The sequence below is a fragment of the Crotalus tigris genome, unplaced genomic scaffold, assembly GCF_016545835.1.
Source record: "Crotalus tigris isolate CLP2741 ecotype Arizona unplaced genomic scaffold, ASM1654583v1 scf7180000017737.1785205, whole genome shotgun sequence".
Lineage (NCBI taxonomy): Eukaryota > Metazoa > Chordata > Lepidosauria > Squamata > Viperidae > Crotalus > Crotalus tigris.
Window position 1 is genome coordinate 666418 of NW_024096603.1, and position 22491 is coordinate 688908.

The 22491-nt window shown below is 39.3% G+C and overlaps 1 protein-coding gene across 5 annotated transcripts in view; it reads right to left on the reverse strand.

The window, feature by feature from the left end:
• EML1 (EMAP like 1) overlaps positions 1–22491 on the reverse strand; it is a 113385-nt gene that overhangs the window by 63805 nt on the left and 27089 nt on the right. Inside the window, exon 1 of one of the 5 annotated variants that reach the window (XM_039339681.1) lies at positions 2534–2887. The exons of the other annotated variants lie outside the window; for them this stretch is intronic. Coding sequence (XP_039195615.1) covers positions 2534–2603 — 70 coding nt within the window. The 5' untranslated portion in view covers positions 2604–2887. Of the gene's footprint in view, positions 1–2533; positions 2888–22491 lie in introns of those variants that run through there. 5 annotated transcript variants of the gene reach the window in all.

Sequence of the window (22491 nt, forward strand, 5' to 3'; positions counted from 1 at the left end):
TACTTCCTAATCCTGGTCTGGTGAATAAGCCATAGCAAACTGGTTCACAATGTCTATGCCATGACACAGTTTGGCTTAGCAAGCTTTATGGATCCAAGCACTGGGGTTTATGACTTAAAGCAGTATGCTAACCCGTCCAATTGTAGCTAAGACAACAAAATGCTTTCAGAAGTATGTGGTTTTTCATGTCTGTCTTAAATAGATTCTTATCCTATCTGGCTGGAATTTTCCAGATGGTGATGTTGGGGCCAATCCTGTTTATTTTCATGGCCACTATGCTGTGGGATTTCTATACTTTTTAATATCATGATTAAGTTTTGTGCTTGGGTTGTACTCTTAAGAAGGATCAGGCCCACAACTTGTAGATGTTTTGCAAGTCTACATTAGTTCTGAAGATTTTATTCTAAATATAGTACTTTCAAAATTGTTTCACTTCAAAATAAGTCTAAATCCTAAGACTTTGTGGCCAGAACACCTGAAAAAAAATCAACTTCTCATTAGCCAGTATACAATTTATGAATTTTCATCAGATGACACCATCAAAAGTAGAAAGCAAGGCAAGATCTTTATTATAGCAGAATCCTGATTGTAGAATCAATCCCCTAAAGAGAATAGAATGCAAACATTCCATTTATTTGCTCAATATCTAGGGGCATTTGTGACTCTCTGATATCTAACCAACATGGCCAATATTAAAAGAAGATGTAAGTTGTACTTCTACAATATCTGAGGGATCCAGGTTTTCCCAACTATTCTGCAAAAAGCTTCCTTCATTTAAATCATAAAATATTCATATGCACTCAATTTCTCTCACATCATTTTCTATAACTAGAATATTCTTCTGAAGTATTAACATAACTTAGAAACAATCTTCCTTTTAAACCAGTTCTATAGAACCTTAGCTCTACTTCTCCTGTTCATAAGACAGAAGTTATATTATCAGCTGATCTATCCAAGGTAACAAGCTGAGAGTCCAGTTCTACAACATCTTTCTTCAGGTAGTCCTGATAACTTTAAATTCACAGGGGAAAGGCAAAGATGAATTTATACTGAAAGCAATAGATATATAGTTTTATCCATCCAAAACTATAATTTATTGATCTTAACTTTACTGATTTTAAATATATCTACAGGTCTAAACAGAAAAGCAAACAATGAAAAAGAGATGCAAACTAGATATTTAATTTCCACAGCACAGTATAAATTTTGCTTTAAATAATCCCAACCTTTATTTTATTTAAAAGAGTAATTTTGTTTTTTCTATCATTGCCAAAAATAGAGTCTAACAAAGTCCAACATAAATATGCTATTTTATATAGTTGTTACTTTTGCAAACTCAAATATAAATAATATGTGAACTACACTGGAATCTATGAATTATAATTTCTTCAGGCAAAGAAACATCACTCTAAATCACAAAGATTTTTTAAATTAACAGCAAAACTTTTATATGCTGTATGTACTCACATGTTAACTCCTATTAGTAAATACTGAGTTAGGATGTTTACAAATTCTTTAAATTCCATTTTTAAAAGATCCTATCAAGTCCAACTGACAATCCATATATTAATAAATTATCTAATTAGTCCCAATACAGGAAGGGCTTGTCTTAATTTTTTATTGCAAAAGTTTCCTGTAAATTAAACTGTGTTTTGTTACATGACCATCCCAAACACCATTTGGTTTAATATATTTTCAAAGAAAAAAGTCAGAAACTACACAGCTTAGAAACCAACATATTTTCCATCTCAAGACTTTTGTTTACTTTAAAAATAACTGTACAAGAAACCATAAATCTTTCATGCACTGCAATATGCCAAAGGAACAAAACTCACCATCTGAATTACATAAAAGTTCAAAGACTACCATTAATACGATTCACAAATACATACATATATTCTTTATAATTGTGAATGCTTTCCTTGCTTATTTAGAACTAAAGATTATGAAACAAGAGAACACGTCAATCAACTCAGCATTTAATCGCGGGGCGGTTCCTAGAAGTTAAACTCAGAAATAGAAACTGCTTTCCTCCCTCCATACACACAAGGTGAGGGGGGTTTTTACTTCCTTTTCCATAATCTTCACGATCTTCTATATCAGACATAAGTCAACGCACTCCAGTAGTGGGCGAGTCTCCACGGGCAGGCAGCTCTCGCGCTCTCCCTCGCCTTCTCGTGAAGCTAACTAAACACCCAGCGTTTCTTTCGGTCAGGCAGAAAAAGATCGTGCTGGCGAAGCCAATGCTTGTTCCCCCTTTAAGCTAAAACTAAAGAGCAAGATAGAAAGCCCTGAAAAGGCCTCATCCTTTCTCCAAACAGGAAAGCTGGGAGCTTGGCGGGGGCCAGCTTCTCCGGCACATCCATCCCGCTTGCCAAGTCAACCCATCTTTTGCCAGGCACAAAACCGAAGCCCTGGCCGCTCGACCTCAGGGCGATGCCCACCCACCACAACCCATCCCCAGCGGCCCTTGATCTCAGGTTCTCCCTCCGGGCCCGCATGCACGCTCCCTAGCCTTACTTTCTTCCCTTACCATTACAGAACTGCAGAAGCGAAGAAGTGTCATAGAGGCTGCTGTAACTGGAGAATCCGTCCTCCATCATCCCGAAGCCAATTTCGCGCCCCTCTTGCGTCCGCTTGGGAACCTCGCCCCCCCCAGCCCCAGTCCAAATCACTCCTTCCAGCCTCTCTTCCCTCCTTTCCCCACCCGCTCTCGTCAACTCAGGCTGTTCTTCTGCTGTTTCGGGCGCTCAGTCCTCTCACCCACACAGTGCAAAAGCGGAGGAAAAGCTGAAGCGGCTGCGGCTGGGGCTGGGGCCGGCCTGCCGCCTGCCTCTGCCAGTTGCCATGACAACGCATTCACTCCACCGTGGCTTGGGCCGCCGCCGCCGCCGCTTCTCTCCTCTGCTGGAAGGAGGGAGGGGAGGGGGGAGAATGGGGCTGTCTCTCGGAGTCTGGGGGGGGGGGGGAGTTAGGCATAATAAAGTCGCCTGTGGTTAAAAGAGCTAAGTTGAGAAGGGCAACGCTACTCTTCGCGACTTGCAAAAAAAAAAAAAAAGATGGACCACGTTTCCCTTTTGGTACTGTCCATGGGGTCCATGGGTTCCAGAAGATGGTAGAGGACAGGAAGGCCTGGAGGAACGTTGTCCACGGAGTCGCGATGGGTCGGACACGACTTCGCAATTAACAACAAAAACGTTTCCCTACCCTGCCGTTGAATGGGAGGCGAGCGGGCTGCGTTTTGTTCCAAATTTAGGTTGCCATCCATTTATTTCAGAAGGCAATGGCAAAGCTCACTGCTCCGCAGTATGGGAATCCAATAGCATCCTTGGAAGGGTGATTGCATAAAGCATGTCTGGGGCTTCCAAGGGAGATAAGTTACCTTGCCGGCACCCTGCCTTTAATCACGCTTCGAACCTTGACAACCCCAGCACGGCTAAGAGGATTGGTACATGCACTACCCGGGTGGTGAGCCGAAGGCTGTTCCATTCACAAATAGGGTGCGCTTTAAGGGGACCTCTCTGGTATGGGCAAGGATCCAAATAGTTTTAAAAAGAGGGAATGTGCGGAGCAATTCTCTGGAATGGGCTCCTTCCTGCTCCCTCCCCACGAGTAAAACAGTAAAGTATAGGCAATCCCTGGGACACGAAGTACAGTAGGCTGCTCGCATGCTTGTACCGCAACGCAGAAAATTCTGCCAAATAGATTCCATCTAAATATGAAAGCGTAATTAGAAAAACGGGGATACCAAGCATGTGCAGAATGCCTTCTCATCCTTCCAACACTTATCAGGAATTACTGCCTTCATATATTGAGAAAAACCATAAATTCCAACAGTCATAAATCCTGACACATCATTTTTTCTGTACATTGATCTTCCTGATAAGAAGCAGAAATAACCTTTCCGGTTTTTAGCAACTGCAAACGACGCCTTCTCAGCCTACAGCTCTCTGCCCCGCCCAGTCGTGGGAAGAATGTTCCTTTCAGCCCCTCCCTCGCCTTCAAAATAAGGACTCGGGGGCGAGAAGCTTGAACAAACGGGAAGGAAATTTGGCGATTATTTGGGAAAGATCCGGGAAACCGCGGGTGACCTAACGGAGAGAAAGTGAAACGAGAAAGAAGAGAAAAAGAGATTCTGGCGAAAAAAATCTGGCAGAAACTCGAGATTACCGAGGGCGGAGCGATGCAATCAATAAAAAAGCATCATTGAAGGAAAATCAGTCATTTCTGATTCTGGCCGAAGAGCAGGATGCATTGCCTGTTGCTTCTGAAAATCGGAGAGATGCTGGGCAATTTATTTATTTATTGCTTAAAATGCTTCTGAAACTGGCTGTCAAGATTCTGTTCTAGTTTTCGCCTACATCCTAGAAAATCCGAAATAATTAAAAGGGCCTTGCGGTTAAAGTGGGCCTCAACTTCCAAATGGTGCCCTGCAAACCTAAATGCTTTTACTTAGCAGAGTAATCGGTCTTACTCCTAAGTCTCTTAACTAGTATTACAGCTTTAATTGATGCAAAGAAGGAAATCTGTAATTAGTGACATAAAGAGTGGAGGAAATCCAAAATTATTTGAAAATGACTTTTTACTGATAAAGGTTAAGTATAGTGTATTTACTCTACATGTGATCGCCCAGAGAAAGTACTGTACTTAATTTTTTTCCAACTTAATTTTTTTCCATTTGAAACATCCTGATGCACATAACATGCAAAAAATCAAGAATTGTACGGATATATATATTGAATGTATGTGCAGCATATTTCGTTGAAAGTAATTCCCATTAAATTAAGTGTTCCTTATCCCAAATATAAAGATTCTAGTCCTACTTATTTTTATATTATTTATTTGTATCCTGTTTTTATTACTTTTACAAATGACTCAAGGCAGTGAACATACACAAGACACCTTCCTCCTATTTTCCCCACAACAACCCTGTGAGTTGAGTTGGGCTGAGAGACAATGACTAACACAAGGTAATAATAATAATAATAATAATAATAATAATAATAATAATAATAATAATAATAATAATAATAATATACAGACTTTATCTACCAAGGCAAATAGGTGGGCGTGGAATGCTACAAGTACATCAGATGGTTGAAGAAGAAAAATGGCTTTGGAAGAATATCCAATGATGAAGCTGCACTGAAATTAGTAAATCAGGAAGGCTTACTGACTACTGGAGAGACCAAACTGGCCTACAAGAAAGACCAAATGAAGAACAGAATAGAGGCATGGGAAGGCATGCTATGTGCATCAGGATGTTTAATGTATTGGCCACTACATGGCCAATAGATTAAAAAAATAGCTGGGAAAGCAGATAATAACAAGACTTGGCAATGGCTAAGAGCAGGAAAATTGAAGAAAGAGACCGAGGGACTAATTCTGGCTGCACAAGACCAAGCCTTAAGGACAAATGCATACAAAGTCAAAATTGAGAAGACAACAACAGACAGTAAGTGCCGCCTATGCAAAGAAGCTGAAGAAACAGTAGACCACCTGGTAAGCTGTTGCAAAAAGATTGCACAGACTGACTACAAGCAGCGGCATGACAAAGTAGCAACAATGGTGCATTGGAAGATCTGCAAAAAATATCATTTGCCTGTAAGCAAAAACTGGTGGGATCATAAATAGAGAAAGTCATAGAAAATGATAAAATTAAACTGCTCTGGGACTTCAAAATTCAAACAGACAAGCACCTGCAACATAACACCCCAGACTTAACAATTGTCGATAAGAAAGACAAAAAAGTCTGGATAGTGGACGTGGCAGTGCCTGGAGATAGCAGAATAGAAGAGAAAGAACTGGAGACGATAACAAAATACAAAGACCTACAAATAGAAATAGAAAGACTGTGGCAAAAGCAAGCAAGGGTAATACCAATAGTCATAGGCTCCTTGGGTGCAATCCCAAAACAACTGGAGCACCACTTGAACACCATTGGCATTGACAAATTCACTATTAGTCAATTGCAAAAGGCAGCCTTACTAGGAACTGCTTCCATCTTGCAACGATATCTGTAATACCATCCACATCTGCCTATCCCAGGTCCTGGGTAAGGACTCGATAGGTAGACAAAATGCCAAATCCAGTCTGAACATCTGGCTGATTGTGCGATAATCCATAATAATAATAATAATAATAATGATGATGATGGAAGGGACCTTGGGGGTCGTTTAGTCCAACCCCCTGCTGAGATGAAAATTGATTACATGTATTTTTCTATTATGCTGTTATGTTGTCTGATCATGTATAGGGTTTCCTGCCTGGGCAGGGGGTTGGACTAGAGCAGAGGTCCCCAACCCTCTGCCAAGGCCCATTTCAGATAAATGGCTATCCAGTCTCTTCTTAAAAACTCCCAGTGTTGGAGCATTCATAACTTCTGGAGGCAGGTTGTTCCACTGATCAATTGTTCTAACTGTCAGGAAATTTCTCCTTAGTTCTAAGGTGCTTCTCTCTTTGATTAGTTTCCATCCATAACTTCTTATCCTGCCTTCTAGTGGTCACCTAGCTGGCTTTCATGGCTACTTATGTAAAAGTCTGTAACTTCATACTATGAAGTAAGTTCAGGCATATTTTTGAATAAATTTGCCAGGAGTATATATACATTGTGCTATATGTAGCAGTTGACAATTATTAAACTATTAAAACTATTCAGCTTTACAGATATGGTAATAGGGAATGCAATTTCAGGCCAACCTCCAAAGTGCTGGAAGAAACCAAAGTAACTGATGTACAATAATGCAGAATAAGTTAGCTCCTCTTCAAGAACACTACGATATATTCTGGATATAGCAAACAACATTATAGCTTAATCACACATTCTGCTAAACTGTGATATATTTTATCATAATTTAACTGAATACAGTTGTTTGGGTTTGTATAATACAATAATTCATAAATGACTTATAACAGTATCTGTGTTTAGACAGTAAATCAGAATCAAAGAAATTGCATTATGTCTTAACAAATTGGTGTAAAAAGTTTACCTAGCAGCCCTGTCGTGTATTATAATGAGAGACCATTTAAACATTTTTCTTTTATTTTTTAATATTTTTTTTCAAGATTAAAGCTCAAGGAGGGAAGGATATATTTTAGGTGTATTTAAGCTTTCTGATTTCTGTTGTTTACAAAACTTATTTTTTGCTCATCAAACATATTTTATATTGTAAGTTTCATGAGGCTAGAGCTTAGTCCCATTGTTGGACTGTAGCCTTCAGGTCTTTGTAATATAGTATAATAAAAATATTTATTTGATTCTGTTTAATCATATCCAATTCTCAGAAACTGAATTTTCTCAGAAGTGATTTGTCATTGCCTTTTTCCGAGGGCTGAGAGAAGTTGACTGGCTCAAGATCAGCCAGCTGGCTTTGTGTCTAGAACAGGACTAGAACTCAATTTCCCACAATACCTTATTCACTACACCAAACTGGCACTCATATAATATATAATAAAATACAATCAGGTATTTTCAAATTGAATAGAGAAAGTGTTAGAGGAACAGAATATGCTATTTATCAAGATGATTTCTGGAGCATCAAAAAAGTTATGGATTTAGATATATCTCTTATTTATTTGTTAATTCCTCTAAAACCAGGTATACTAAACAGGTTGCTAAGCATATCTCTGAATGTGGTACTGCATGATTAACTGTTGTAGTAAAGAACTAGTTTCTATTCAGATAACTTTTAGTTGATTGTGATATAGAAACTGGTTTCGGACACTGCTAAGTGAAGTAGTTTGTTTAGATCTCCATTGTAATATTGTGAATCAAACCATTCTTCTCAATGTACTTTGTTTCACTTTGTTACTCTAAGTGCATAAAAACACAAAAGTTGTCCATTTTCAGATTGAGAGGTATGTAGGCAGTGTTGTGTTTTTTCATATCTTATCCATATTTGATGCCATGCCCAACCATTATAGATCATGGTGTTGTTGAAAGAACAATCTTCATCAGGCTCCAGTCCAAGCTGGGAATAAAAATAGTGGAGACTGCTTTAGAAATAAGGTTGTAGTTTATTGAAAAGTGTGGCTCTGGGAAAGCTGACCATATGTAGCTGGGAGTGGTGGGTTTTTATATCTTCTTGGGCTTTTGAGCTTGTTTCCAGTTCCTGTTTGAGGATTTATATTTCCTGTGTCATGTACTTTGATCTGAGTCTGAGTGTGCCCTTTTGGTATTGGTGAGTTAATCCTATTATGTCCCCAAAGGTCATGTCTTTTAGAGTTTGGGTGGGGTATGTAGATTTTAGGGGTCTTTGTCTCCCTAATCTCATCAGCTTCTAGCTTTCTGACTCCAACCTTCCTGAATGGATTATTACATCTGCATTTCTAAAAGCTGGTTTCTGCTGAGTTTTCTGGCTGGGGGTAGGGAGAAATTTTTGCCTTTTTCATATTCCCCAAAATATTTCTTTCTCTGGATTCTTCCCACAGTGTTGAACAGCAATGAAGATGCAATACAGGCCTACTTCACATGAATACATATAGGGAAGTCTTGGGACATTTCACTATTATCATGAACAGAATTTCATGATTCTTCTTATAGCTGTTGCAGGAGGCATCCTATTTTAGCCAACATAGCTTCTGCAGTAATAGTGGCAGTTTGTCTATAGCTTTTTCGAGTTCAGCCAAGATACCACATGCTCTAGTACAGTGGTTCTCAGCCTGTGTGTCAGGACCCCATTTGGGGTCAAATGTCCATTTCACGGGGGTCGCCAAACAACGCAGTCCGCCATTTTTCCCCCTTTTTCCTTAGCTGTGCTACTCCCTTTTATTCTATTGGCTTTTGAAACCGCTCTGCAAACGGTGCTGCACCAGTTGAGTAGTCCTCGACTTACGACCGGTTGAATAGTCCTCAACTTACGACCGGCTGGGGATCGCGGCATTAAAAAAGTCGAGAACCACTGCTCTAGTATCTCTTTATATTTTTTACTGTTTTGCTGTGGAGTCTGTAGAGTTCTGAATTTTGTAGACTAGGTAAGATTTCAAGGGCAAATAAGAATTCATATATTTATAAATCATTGCCAAAACAAAATACAGAGTTGACTAGCCAGATTCTCTCTCTCTCTCTCTCTGTGTGTGTGTGTGTGTGTGTGTGTGTGTGTGTGTGAGAGAGAGAGAGAGAGAGAGAGAGAGAGGGAGAGAGAGAGAGAGAGAAGGAAAGATTATTTCACAGTTCTGCATATTTGTTCAGCGAAGAATCACACATTTAGGATGTTGGCCACAGGAGAACAGCTAATGCATGGTGAAATGACAAATCTTTTCAGGGTTTTTAGGCAAGAACATGTCATTATTTTAATTGTTTTAATGCAAAACTAAGCTGCTCATTTTGGCCTCCTAACTGAGCTATTGCTGATTCAACTATCTACTATGTTTTTTAAAAAGGTCATGGAAAGTTTTCTATTCGTAAGTCCTTAGACTCAGTCCCTGGCATCTCTGTAACCGAATTTAACAAAAATAGGAAAGACCTGTGTCTAAGAGAGTGGCATTGAAGGAAGGGGGGGGGGGAACCCAACTAAGTAAATATGGCAGTTGTGATAGTTGAAGCATGGCCCTTTTGTAATACATGCCACATTGATGTGCACATAAAAGAGATGAGTTATCATTTGTGCCCCTGAAACCGAGGTGGCGCAGCAGTTAGAGTGCAGTACTGCAGGCCACTTTAGCTGATTGTGTTCAACAGGTCAGCGGTTCAAATCTCACCGGCTCAAGGTTGACTCAGCCTTCCATCCTTCCGAGGTAGGTAAACTGAGGACCCAGATTGTTGGGGGCAATGTAAATATATACATACATTGCTTACTGGTGTACACCGCTTAGAGAGTGCTTGCACTTAAAGCGGTATATAAGTCTCATAAATAAATAAATAAACCACCAACTTCACTATTTTCACACACATTCCTCGACACAGTCAGATCTTAAAATGCAGTGCCAGATCAATGGCTCCTCTATATTAGGAGTGGTCAACCTGCTAAATCCCTACATTGTGAAGCTTTAAAGCATCATAACAAACCATCAGATAATTATAGATAGGCTCAGTGCAATTATTTTACTTTAAAAAAAACCCTGGAGCTTTCTGGCTTTTTTGTGCAATTGAACTGAACCTCTTGTATCCTTGACTGAAATGAAAGGGACAAAATAAAGTTGGTCCACTGCCATAATAAGATTATCCAACATGACTTTGTATTGTCATGTCACCCATAGGGTAAAATCAGTGTAACCTCTTTTACAATCCTTGAACATTCTTGGAGTAAGCAGAACTAACAGCGTTGGCACCCTTTTTCAGTGATGGAAAGTTTTATAAGCTTTGTTCAAGCTATTTCATATCAAAACTCCTAACAACTTGCCTAAGTTGGTCTGAATCCTACTGTGCTCTTAAATTCTGTTTCTCATTCAAGTTGTTTGTTGCAGTTTAAAATCAACATACCAGGAATATTAAAGTCAATGCAATTAAAAACAAAATTAACTAAAGTTCATGTCCTTTTCCTTAATAAATAAAGAGAGGGACCAACAGCCAAGCATTGCATAGCCTGGAAGATACAGAGAATAGCCCCCAACATCTTAAACTCTGTCTGGCAGTGTAGATCTTTCATAAGACAATTAGTGGTCTAGCCACTGCATGTTGCATTAACTGAAATTTTCAGGCATTTTTCAAGCATAAAAAATGGCTAGAATAGCTTTTTCTACCCCTATTGATGTAGCAGTTAAGGCTTCAGACTAGAAACCAGAAGACTGAATTTTCCATTCAATTGTGTCTAGTTCCTGGAGGCTACCTGGATAAGTTCCTGCAGTTTTCTTGATAGGATTTTTTCTTCCTAGAGCTGAAAGAAAGTGATTGGTCCAAGGTTACCCAGTCGACTTTGTGCCTAAGACTGGGTAACCTTGGACCAATCACTTTCTTTCAGCTCTAGGAAGAAAAAATCCTATCAAGAAAACTGCAGGAACTTATCCAGGTAGTCTCCAGGAACTAGACACAATTGAATGGAAAAAAGACCCTATTTTATTTCTATTATTAACACACAAAATGGGAGCTTTAATCACTCCATAAATCCCACCCAAGACAAAAGGGATAAACAACTGAAAATTTACCCCAGAGGCCTTTCCAGAAGGCCTCTGATGGCGAAATGCAGGCCGGGGGAAATCGGGAGTGCCTTTCTCAGTTGCAGAGGAATTTCCTGAAGGCCTCTAACAGTGAAATGCAGGCCAGGGGACACCGCAGAAGAAGTGGGCTCACGAGGCGAGGCAGGTGTGGATTCATGGGAGGCCTGGCTGCAACGGTAAGTGGGTGTGGGGTGTGTGGGGCAGCTCCACCCCCAACCCCACCCTGGCTTGATTTTTAGGCATGTACTTTATCCCAAAACTAGGGCTTATTTTGGGGATAGGGCTTATATTAGGCCCACTCCCAAAAATCAAGCTAAGGCTTATTTTAGGGGTAGGTCTTATTTTCTGGGAAACACGGTATTATCTTATATTTTAATACAAACTTTTGCTTTTCATGAATGCTTGGGCATCATATTAAGGTTGGAGAGAAGAGCTTAATTATGAAAACATCTAGGCACAGTGGATCACTCAAGGTAATATAATGCACAGCAGATGCCTTGAAAGTATATAATGCAGCATATTGTAGCTGCTAATTAAGCCTTGATTTAGTCAGTGTCTGAATGGTTGAGTAGATAGAAATCCTCTGTATGTAACATTGAATTCTTAGGAGGAAACATGAGAAATATATGTAAGGTTATGTTAGCCTTACAATAATAATAATTATTGTTGTTATTTATAGATATTTGCTGTGTAGATAAATGCAGGAATACAAAGATATTTCACATAAGGTATAAAGAGCGTAACAGCAAATTTTCTCTGTGCATAATCTGGTTTGTAAGCTGCCAACTGACCTTCTTTGCTTTCAAAAATGAAATATTAATATGACAGATGTACTTTTGAACAGGGGAAAATATTTACACAAATCTAATAAATTTTTGAAATCTCATGTAAAGGAAACTTATCTAATGTGATTTGTGCACATTTTAGTGCTTTATTTTGGAGGTAGAATGGCTTTTATGTTTTAGTCTTTGAATGTCAGTATATGATATCAAATTTTGGAACCAAGGACAAATATTCTGGTAATTTCATTGCTTGGATTGCTTGTAATCTTGTTAGATTACTAAAGCACAAAATGAAACATAGAAATATTATGTTTAAGAATATGCATAGCAGTATAATAGATTTAAAAGCATTTTTAATGGACATCTGAGAACTAGGAAACAACCACTAAAATATCTTACCATAAAGCATTATTCAGTCAACTATGGCATTGATGGATTTGTATAAATCCAACTTAGTTTCTATGGGAAAATATATCAGAAGCCATCTGACTGAAAACAAATCCCTGTTTTATTAATCATCTAAAATCCAGAGTCCAAAATGAGTAAAACTATCCTTCAAGAATTCTTAAAATGCTTTTAACTACTTGCTGTGGTATTAATTTTTATGCCAATGCTATTTTCTATATTTTTAAATAATACTGATGCAAAGCAAAAGATTAGTTATAGTAAATAAATGTTATATCATTTTATATATTTGGGGGGAAGTGGATAATAAAGCCACATTAGAGCTAATTGCCCAACGTAGTTGTAAAATGTGAAATTTCCTCAAAACGTTTCAATCATAAGTAGACATTATCAAAGGATATCATGATATTTATTAATTTGATTTAATACAACTACACAACATTTTAGCTGAGAATTATGATTTATCTTTATGACAAGTGTAATATTAATAGACAGCTGCACTCTCATATGCCTCTTAGGCTGGGATACCTTTCCACAGTTTAGTGTCCCTTAGGCATCTTGGACATCACCTCCCAAAATTCCCATCTAGTATGCTCAAAGTTTTAGAATTCAAGGAGTTAAAATATAATACATCTAAAGGATACCAAATTATAGAAGAGTTGAATCAAAACCAACACTGACTATCATAGCTTCCAAATTAAAATATATTTAGTGCAAAATATTAAACCACAAATAATGCTGATATATTCTGTCAACCAAAAGGGATTTCACAAAGTCTGTTGCGGAATGATTAAGAATCATTTCCATGCCTTAGAATGAGTATATAATTGATTCTGATTTATAAGGCAAAAGGATTTTGCTCCTACCATCTTCTTCAGAACTCATCTGAATACTGAATGTGCTTCTTGTTATTTTCCCTCATTATTCTCAGCCATGTTGCAAGAGGACTGATTATCAAAACTACTATGTACTGCATATCAAAAGATACTCTTCTGCATTTTGACATCAAAAGCATAGTAATTCATTCTGTGGAAACCTTCCCATAGGCATTGTATAATGTGACTAATAAGTAATGTAACATGTAATGTTAGTACTAAGTTCTGTGTAGGCTCTAAGAGTGGTTTTCAACCTGTGGGTCGGGACCCCATTTGGGGTCAAATGACCATTTCACGGGGGTCGCCAAACAATGCAGTCCGCCATTTTTCCCCCTTTTCCTTAACTGTGCTACTCCCTTTTATTCTATTGGCTTTTGAAAGCTTTTGTAACTCATTTCTGGATAAATATACATAGGATTACACTTCGGCTTTATATTTCATGTTTTCTTTTTGCCTGAATTAGCTTATGTATCTTATACTCACCTTTGTTATAATTCTAAGATCATTACATTTGGCTATATTCTTACAACAAGTTTAATTAGATCAACTAATAAGAATGAATTGTGAAACAAATTTATGAAGAAAAAATGAATGGGTCATCAGCAGGACTAGTCAAAACTAAAGAAATCATGGTTGAATGAAGTTTATAAGAGTCTGAAAAGAAATTTAAAGAATAAATAGAAGGAGTACAGAGAAGAGCAACAAAGATGACTAGGGGACTGGAGGCTAAAACATATAACGAACAGTTGCTGGAATTGGGTATGTCTAGTTTAATGAAGAGAAGGATGAGGGGGGACATGATAGCAGTATTCCAATATCTCAGGAGCTGCCACAAAGAAGAGGGAGTGAAGCTATTTTCCAAAGCGCCTGAAGGCAGGACAAGAAGTAACAGGAGGAAACTAATCAAGGAGAGAAGCAACTTAGAATTAAACTTCCTGACAGTTAGAACAATTAACCAGTGGAACAACCTGCCTCCAGAGGCGGTGAATGCTCCAACACTGGAAGTTTTTAAGAAGAAACCGGACAGCCATTTGTCCAAAATAGTATAGGGTTGCCTGCCTGAGCAGGGGGTTGGACTAGATGACCTCTAAGGTCCCTTCCAACTTTATATTATTATTATTATTATTATGGATCATCGCACAGTCAGCCAGATGTTCAGACTGGATTTGGCATTTTGTCTACCTATCGAGTCCTTACCCAGGACCTGGGATAGGCAGATGTGGATGTTTGATGGTATTACAGATATCGTCGCAGGATGGAAGCAGTTCCTAATAAGGCCGCCTTTTGCAATTGACTAATAGCGAATTTGTCAATGCCAATGGTGTTCAAGTGGTGCTCCAGTTGTTTTGGGATTGCACCCAAGGAGCCTATGACTATTGGTACTACCCTTGCTTGCTTTTGCCACAGTCTTTCTATTTCTATTTGTAGGTCTTTGTATTTTGTTATCTTCTCCAGTTCTTTCTCTCTATTCTGCTGTCTCCAGGCACTGCCACGTCCACTATCCAGACTTTTTTGTCTTTCTTATCGACAATTGTTAAGTCTGGGGTGTTATGTTGCAGGTGCTTGTCTGTTTGAATTCTGAAGTCCCAGAGCAGTTTAATTTTATCATTTTCTATGACTTTCTCTATTTTATGATCCCACCAGTTTTTGCTTACAGGCAAATGATATTTTTTGCAGATCTTCCAATGCACCATTGTTGCTACTTTGTCATGCCGCTGCTTGTAATCAGTTTGTGCAATCTTCTTGCAACAGCTTACCAAGTGGTCCACTGTTTCTTCAGCTTCTTTGCATAGGCGGCACTTACTGTCTGTTGCTGTCTTCTCAATTTTGACTTTGTATGCATTTGTCCTTAAGGCTTGGTCTTGTGCAGCCAGAATTAGTCCCTCGGTCTCTTTCTTCAATTTTCCTGCTCTTAGCCATTGCCAGGTTTTATTATTATCTGCTTTCCCAGCTATTTTTTTCATGTATTGGCCATGTAGTGCTTTGTCTTCCCATGCCTCTATTCTGTTCTTCATTTGATCTTTCTTGTAGGCCAGTTTGGTCTCTCCAGTAGTTAGTAACCTTCCTGATATACTAATTATTATTATTATTATATTATTATTATTATTATTATTATTATTATTATTATTATTGTATTATTATTATCGATCATTGCACAGTCAGCCAGATGTTCAGACTGGATTTGGCATTTTGTCTACCTATCGAGTCCTTACCCAGGACCTGGGATAGGCAGATGTGGATGTTTGATGGTATTACAGATATCGTCGCAGGATGGAAGCAGTTCCTAATAAGGCCGCCTTTTGCAATTGACTAATAGCGAATTTGTCAATGCCAATGGTGTTCAAGTGGTGCTCCAGTTGTTTTGGGATTGCACCCAAGGAGCCTATGACTATTGGTACTACCCTTGCTTGCTTTTGCCACAGTCTTTCTATTTCTATTTGTAGGTCTTTGTATTTTGTTATCTTCTCCAGTTCTTTCTCTTCTATTCTGCTGTCTCCAGGCACTGCCACGTCCACTATCCAGACTTTTTTGTCTTTCTTATCGACAATTGTTAAGTCTGGGGTGTTATGTTGCAGGTGCTTGTCTGTTTGAATTCTGAAGTCCCAGAGCAGTTTAATTTTATCATTTTCTATGACTTTCTCTATTTTATGATCCCACCAGTTTTTGCTTACAGGCAAATGATATTTTTTGCAGATCTTCCAATGCACCATTGTTGCTACTTTGTCATGCCGCTGCTTGTAATCAGTTTGTGCAATCTTCTTGCAACAGCTTACCAAGTGGTCCACTGTTTCTTCAGCTTCTTTGCATAGGCGGCACTTACTGTCTGTTGCTGTCTTCTCAATTTTGACTTTGTATGCATTTGTCCTTAAGGCTTGGTCTTGTGCAGCCAGAATTAGTCCCTCGGTCTCTTTCTTCAATTTTCCTGCTCTTAGCCATTGCCAGGTTTTATTGTTATCTGCTTTTCCAGCTATTTTTTTCATGTATTGGCCATGTAGTGCTTTGTCTTCCCATGCCTCTATTCTGTTCTTCATTTGGTCTTTCTTGTAGGCCAGTTTGGTCTCTCCAGTAGTTAGTAAGCCTTCCTGATATACTAATTTCAGTGCATCTTCATCATTGTTCTTCAGATATTCTTCCAAAGCCATTTTTTCTTCTTCAACCATCTGATGTACTTGTAGCATTCCACGCCCACCTATTTGCCTTGGTAGATAAAGTCTATCAATGTCACTGCGTGGATGAAGGGCATGATTCATTGTCATTATTTTTCTGGTCTGCCTATCCATTGCTTTTAGTTCTGCTTGAGTCCAGTCCACTATTCCAGCTGTGTACCTAATGACTGGGATTGCCCAGGTGTTGATTGCCTTTATGGTATTTCCTCCATTGAGTTTGGACTTTAAGATCTTCTTCACTCTCTTGATGTATTCACCTCTAATCTTTTTCTTGACTTCAGTGTGCTTGATGTTGTCAGCTTGAAGGATACCCAAGTATTTGTAGTACTCTTCCTCATCCAGACTCTTAATGTTATTTTCGTGGGGCATCTTGATTCCTTCAGTTTTCATTATTTTTCCTTGTTTGATAGTAAGTGTGGCACATTTGTCCAAGCCAAACTCCATTACAATATCTTGGCTATATATACGGACAGTGTTGAGCAGCGATTCTATTTCAGATGATGTTTTTCCATACAGCTTCAGATCATCCATATAAAGGAGGTGGGATAGTCTGGCAGATGTTTTTGATGTTTGATAGCCATGTCCTGAGTTATTCAGTATTGTTGACAGAGGAAACAGTGCAATAACAAATAGTAATGGTGATAATGAATCTCCTTGAAATATTCCTCTCTTGATATTAACCTCTCCCAGCCTCTCACCATTGATCTGCAACTGTGTCTTCCATTGTGCCATCGATCTTTGCACAAATTTTCTGATGTTTCTACTGACTCCTGTTATTTCTAGGCACTTTATTATCCAATCATGTGGCAGAGAGTCAAATACCTTTTTGTAGTCAATCCATGCCACATTCAGGTTGGTCTTCCTTCTCTTGCAGTTTTCCAAGATCATTTTGTCTATTAGGAGTTGATCTTTTGTTCCTCTGCTATTGGGGCGGTTTCCTTTCTGCTCAGGTGGAAAGAGATTGTTTTCAACTAGATGCTGTTGCACTGCATCAGCTACTACACCAGTTAGTAATTTGAAAGTTGTTGGTAAGCAGGTAATTGGCCTGTAGTTACCTGGTGTTGCCCCTTTTGCTGGATTTTTCATTATTAGGTAGGTTTTCCCAGTTGTTAGCCACTTTTCAATTTCTCCTCCTTGTAGTATATTGTTGAACTGTTTGGCAATGAGTGGGTGTATAACAGTTAGATGTTTCAACCAAAACCCATGCAGTTCATCTTCACCTGGTGCTGACCAATTTTTGATTTTCTTTGCTCTTTTTTCTACCATTTTTGTTGTTATTACTAGTTCTTTCATTTCAACTTCTGTTTTATTTGCATCCACCTCTTTTAACCAAGCCGCATCCTTGTTGTATTTCTTTGGGTTATCCCATATCTGCTTCCAGAACTGCACTGTTTCTTCCTTGTCAGGTACTGACTGATTCCTTGCAGTTTCTCCATTGATGGATTGGTAGAAACGTTTCTGATTGGATTGAAATTGGAGGTTCTGCCTATAGTTTGCAATTCGAGCTTCATATCTACTGATTTTCCTGGCTATAGCTGTTATTTGTTGCTTTATTATTTCCAGTGCTTCCTTGATCTTCCTTGTTTCTAAGTGGTATTTCTTGATTAGGTATTCTTTGGTCTTCTTGTTCTTCAGCTTCTTTTCTTTCATCTGTTCTAGCTTGCTTGCATGTGATCTTAACTTGCTGATCTATTTTAGTCTAACCTTCCATTTTTCTGGTGCACTTTTGTTTTTTTTCTTTTTGTTGATATCCCAGTATTGTTATATAACTGCAGCTGTGCTGTACATTAGTTGGTTTGTTTCTTGCAGTGAATTGGTGCTTATACTTGATATTGCAGTATTTGCATCTTTTAATGCTTGTGCTAGCTGTTTCTTTGGAACAAGCTTCAATGCAGGTAGCCTTATTCTGTTGTTTTTGTGCTGTTCTAGATGCTCAGTTATTCTTTGTTTCAATTCTTTTATTTCTTTAGTTAGAGGGTTTTGTTCTTCCTGAGGTAGAGGTGCCTGGTTTCCAAATGAGAACAGTTGTATATCTCTGCTAGATTCCTTCACTTCCAACTCCCCCTGGTTTGCCTCTACATTCTGAATTACTTCTGGTAAGGCTTTGATTTCTTTGCCCTGGGTAAACCTTTGCAGTTCGTCCAATTCTGTTTCTGTGAATATTTTATTTCGTGTTATAAATCGGCGTTGATCTGCTAGTCTCTGTTCTGTTATTTCTGATTCTGGATGTTGTTCTTTCCAGAACTGGTGCATTCGTTTTAGATATCCTCTTCTTGTTGGACTTGATCTGTAGTAACAGATCATTATTTCTTTGTTTTCCATCACTGTGTATCTGCGACGGGTAAACACCTTTTCTTCCAGTAGTTCTGCAGCTGCTGGCCCTGGTTGCTCAGCCAACAGTCCTGAGTCCTGTAACCCATTTTTCACCAGATATCCAGGAACTCCAATATCTAGTGCGGACCTTGTTAACCCGGGCGACGTCCGATAGAAATGGTGTAAACAAGGATAAAATAGTATGGAGAGGATGATGAAAGGCATTGGTGTAAATTAGATTTACTACAATGTTATTTCCTTTTTATCTCATGCTTTTAATTTCTTTGGAGTTTCTTGTTTCTTATTCCTTTTTGTGCACTTTGCTTAACATTACCTATCCCAAAAAGGAATAGTGGGATAGTATATCTGTATATTTCTTAAAGCTTAATTTACAATTTCTGCTATTGGTTAACTCTGTAACCAAGTTATGCATGTTTTGTGAATCCAACAACTATAAGTATATAGTTACAATTTCTTAAGAATACTTATGCAAATCAATCCCAAGTAAGCAACACTTTCTAAAACCAGCATGAAATGATATATGATCAGTCATTAAAGAGACAAGCAACCCCCACAAACTCAGTAATAAGGATTATACTGTTTGATAAAAAGTATTTTCCATTTTCTCACATTATTGTAAATTACATTTTCTCATCAAGACACAATGCAATTATGGTAAATAGGAACATCTCAAGGGAACAGCTGCACATTTGGTTAAATTAGCAATTGGTATCATAAATAATACAGCACAAATACATTTATATGCTGTAAATTCATCACTGTGAGAACAGGTTATCCATTTGTATTCAGCAATCCATTTAAAAATGTTGTTACTTAGAACCTGCAGATTCTAAAAGAAACACATTATCTCATATAATATAATATGTTATGTTGAATTGCGTTTACTTAAAATAAATAGTAATAATCAACAACAATCAGCTAGGAAATTGAAAATGCACTCTCCTTTTTTTGTTGTTACAAAAGTGTTACTATGCCATTTATTTATTTATGAGACTTATATACCGCTTTAAGTGCAAACACTCTCTAAGCGGTGTACACCAGTAAGCAATGTATATATATATTTACATTGCCCCCAACAATCTGGGTCCTCATTTTACCTACCCCGGAAGGATGGAAGGCTGAGTCAACCTTGAGCCGGTGAGATTTGAACTGCTGACCTGCTGGACACAGTCAGCTAAAGTGGCCTACAGCTGCCATTTCTTATTATGAATGTAAATGTATTAGGGTATGTTTCAGATCAATACATTGGATTGCAGGATCCTTGGTGGCTGCTGTTGGGTGGAAGAGGTATGCCGTAGCCTGTGAAGCATGGTGCTGCTGGGTCAAGGGTAGCCACTGCCAGGTGGGGGAGGCTACAAGCAACTTACCAAAGCATCTTGCGATCTTCCTGGATGGCTTTCCCATTGACTTTACTTGGGTAAGTATGAGCCAATTATCAAGCTCACAATCACATAACTCGGGGGGTGCTGGGACAGCCAGAAATTTAAGGACCCATCATAACTACCACTCATTCATTACAGTCATAACTTGGAAGATTTGCTGAATAAGTGTTTGTTAAATGTACCTGTAATTCTCTGAGGAAATGGTGATGCTGACATTTCACTGTTTTGCTACTGCCTCTTGGAGAGTGCTTAAACATGGCATCTTGCCATGTAGGGTAGTTATCGTGGAACCATTTCTGTTGATTGTTAACTATATTTTCTAAACAGATAGTTATGGATGCAGAAAGTATGAGAGAGAGAGAGAGAGAGAGAGAGAGAGAGAGATTTGACTAGGCCAATGGTGGCAAACCTATGGCACACGTGCCAGAGGCAGCACCCAGAGCCCTTTCTGTGGGCACGTGTGCCATTGCCCCAGCCCCGCCTTCCCCTGCAGCCCTCTCCTCACCAGCAGCCCCACCGGAAGAGAGTCACAACCGAGCATGGCCTGCACGGAGCAGCGCAGCCAAGGAAATGGCAGCCAGGCAGTGGGGACAAGATTCTGCCCTCGCGCCCCGTTGCATGCAGTTGATGTTGCGGGGTGTGGGTGGAGGCAGGCGGGGGCAGAGCAGGGCAGGCGGGCAGGGGCGGGGGTGGTTTTTGGGCACTTGGTCTCTAAAAAGTTCGCCATCACTGGACTAGGCCATGTGTGTCTCTGCAATCTATTAATTCTCCAAGGGATTAGCACAAAATTGCATGAATACATGAAAGTAACTTTTAAAATATTCCCAATTTCACTGGGTGAATCAAGAGAGATCTGAGATAATTTCTTTTGATGGGAACTTGCATTGAGACAACCCACAACATTGTAGTTGTCTCAGCAATGACCAGAGGGAAATTGATAGTGCAGAAACAAGATTACCATAATTGACCCTGAGCATTCCTTCTTTTAACCCCTTGGCTCCTCTTAGGGCAGAGATCCCGACAACCTTTTGGGCACCAGGGACTGGTGCCATGGAGAAAGGTTTTTCCATGGATCAGAGGTATAGTTTTCAATACTGTCAGCATCCCAAGAATGGAGCTTTACAGTTGGATTGTTTTGTCATTAAAATCATGGTAGTAGCCTTCAACCTGGTAGTCATAATGCACCATTAATGTTATTATATAGTACACGTAGAAGATAATTAAGTTACAAGTTTTTGAATAGGCTCTATTGCAGTGATGGCGAACCTTTCAGAGACTGAGTGCCCAAACTGCAACCCAAAACCTACTTATTTATTGCTGGGTGCCAGGTGGGGGTGGCTGTGGTGGTCATGGCAGACTGGGTGGGTGTGGCCAAGGTGAGCGTGATCACCTTGATGTTGCTCGTGGGGAGGGATGCCTTTGGGGGCTGGGCAGGGTTGGGGGAGATCCAGGGGTCTCTGGCAGGTGGGGCGGTGGGCAGGAGGCTCATCATGCAGGATGAGGCAAGGTGAGGCAGGGTGGTGGTGCCATTGTCACAGGGCAAGGTGAGATAGGGGCCAGTGCGGCTGCTGCCTGACACCATCAGCCCCCGCACACAGAGGCCAGCGAGCGCACGGGTGCTGGGATGCATCTGGCCACGTGGGACCTCGGCAAGTTAGCGGGCAGCTGGTTGAAGAGGGATGATTGCCATCTCCGGGGCATGGCTTGTGTGCCCACAGAGAGGGCTCTGAGTGCCACCTCTGGCACACGTGCCATAGGTTCGCCACCACTGGTCTATTGTATTGTCTTTCAGATGTGATGGTACTCTGAGGGCCAAAATTGCCAACTACCCTGCGAAAGGTACAATTCCAGGAACTCTCATTCCAAAACTCTGGAAGGCATTAAGCTACTTTCTGAGAACTTTCTTCCAATATGCTTTAGATACTGAACTTCTCTTTTATATTTCCGTTCCAGGACTACCTGGATATATGCATGGATTCATCTGACTGTTTGTAGGTTTTGAACAAAAACTAAATCTAACTAACATTTTGGAGAATGGTGTCATGGGAAAGATGAAATTATATATCACTAGTTTTACAAACTGAATAGACACTTTTCAGGAATGCTCTCTCCTCATACTGGTCTCAAATTCTAAAAAAAACAAAGTATTATTTGTACCTGGTTGCATATTTGAAACAATATTCCTGCTCTGCTTGAATGTTATCTTTCATGATGTGTTGAAAGTACCCATCCTTAAGGATTTATGTATTCTTGATTAATAATTTCACAAAGCATAGCATCTTTTTCTATTCTCCTACCTTTGCAATTATAAACATGGATTACCATCAATATTCCACACATTAAGGTGCGTTTGCAAGATGAATTAATGTGTATTAGTTAATTCTGTAATGCATTCCATTCTCTCTTTTGTTCACACAATCAAACTGGTTAACATGCAGAAATGGTTGGATTA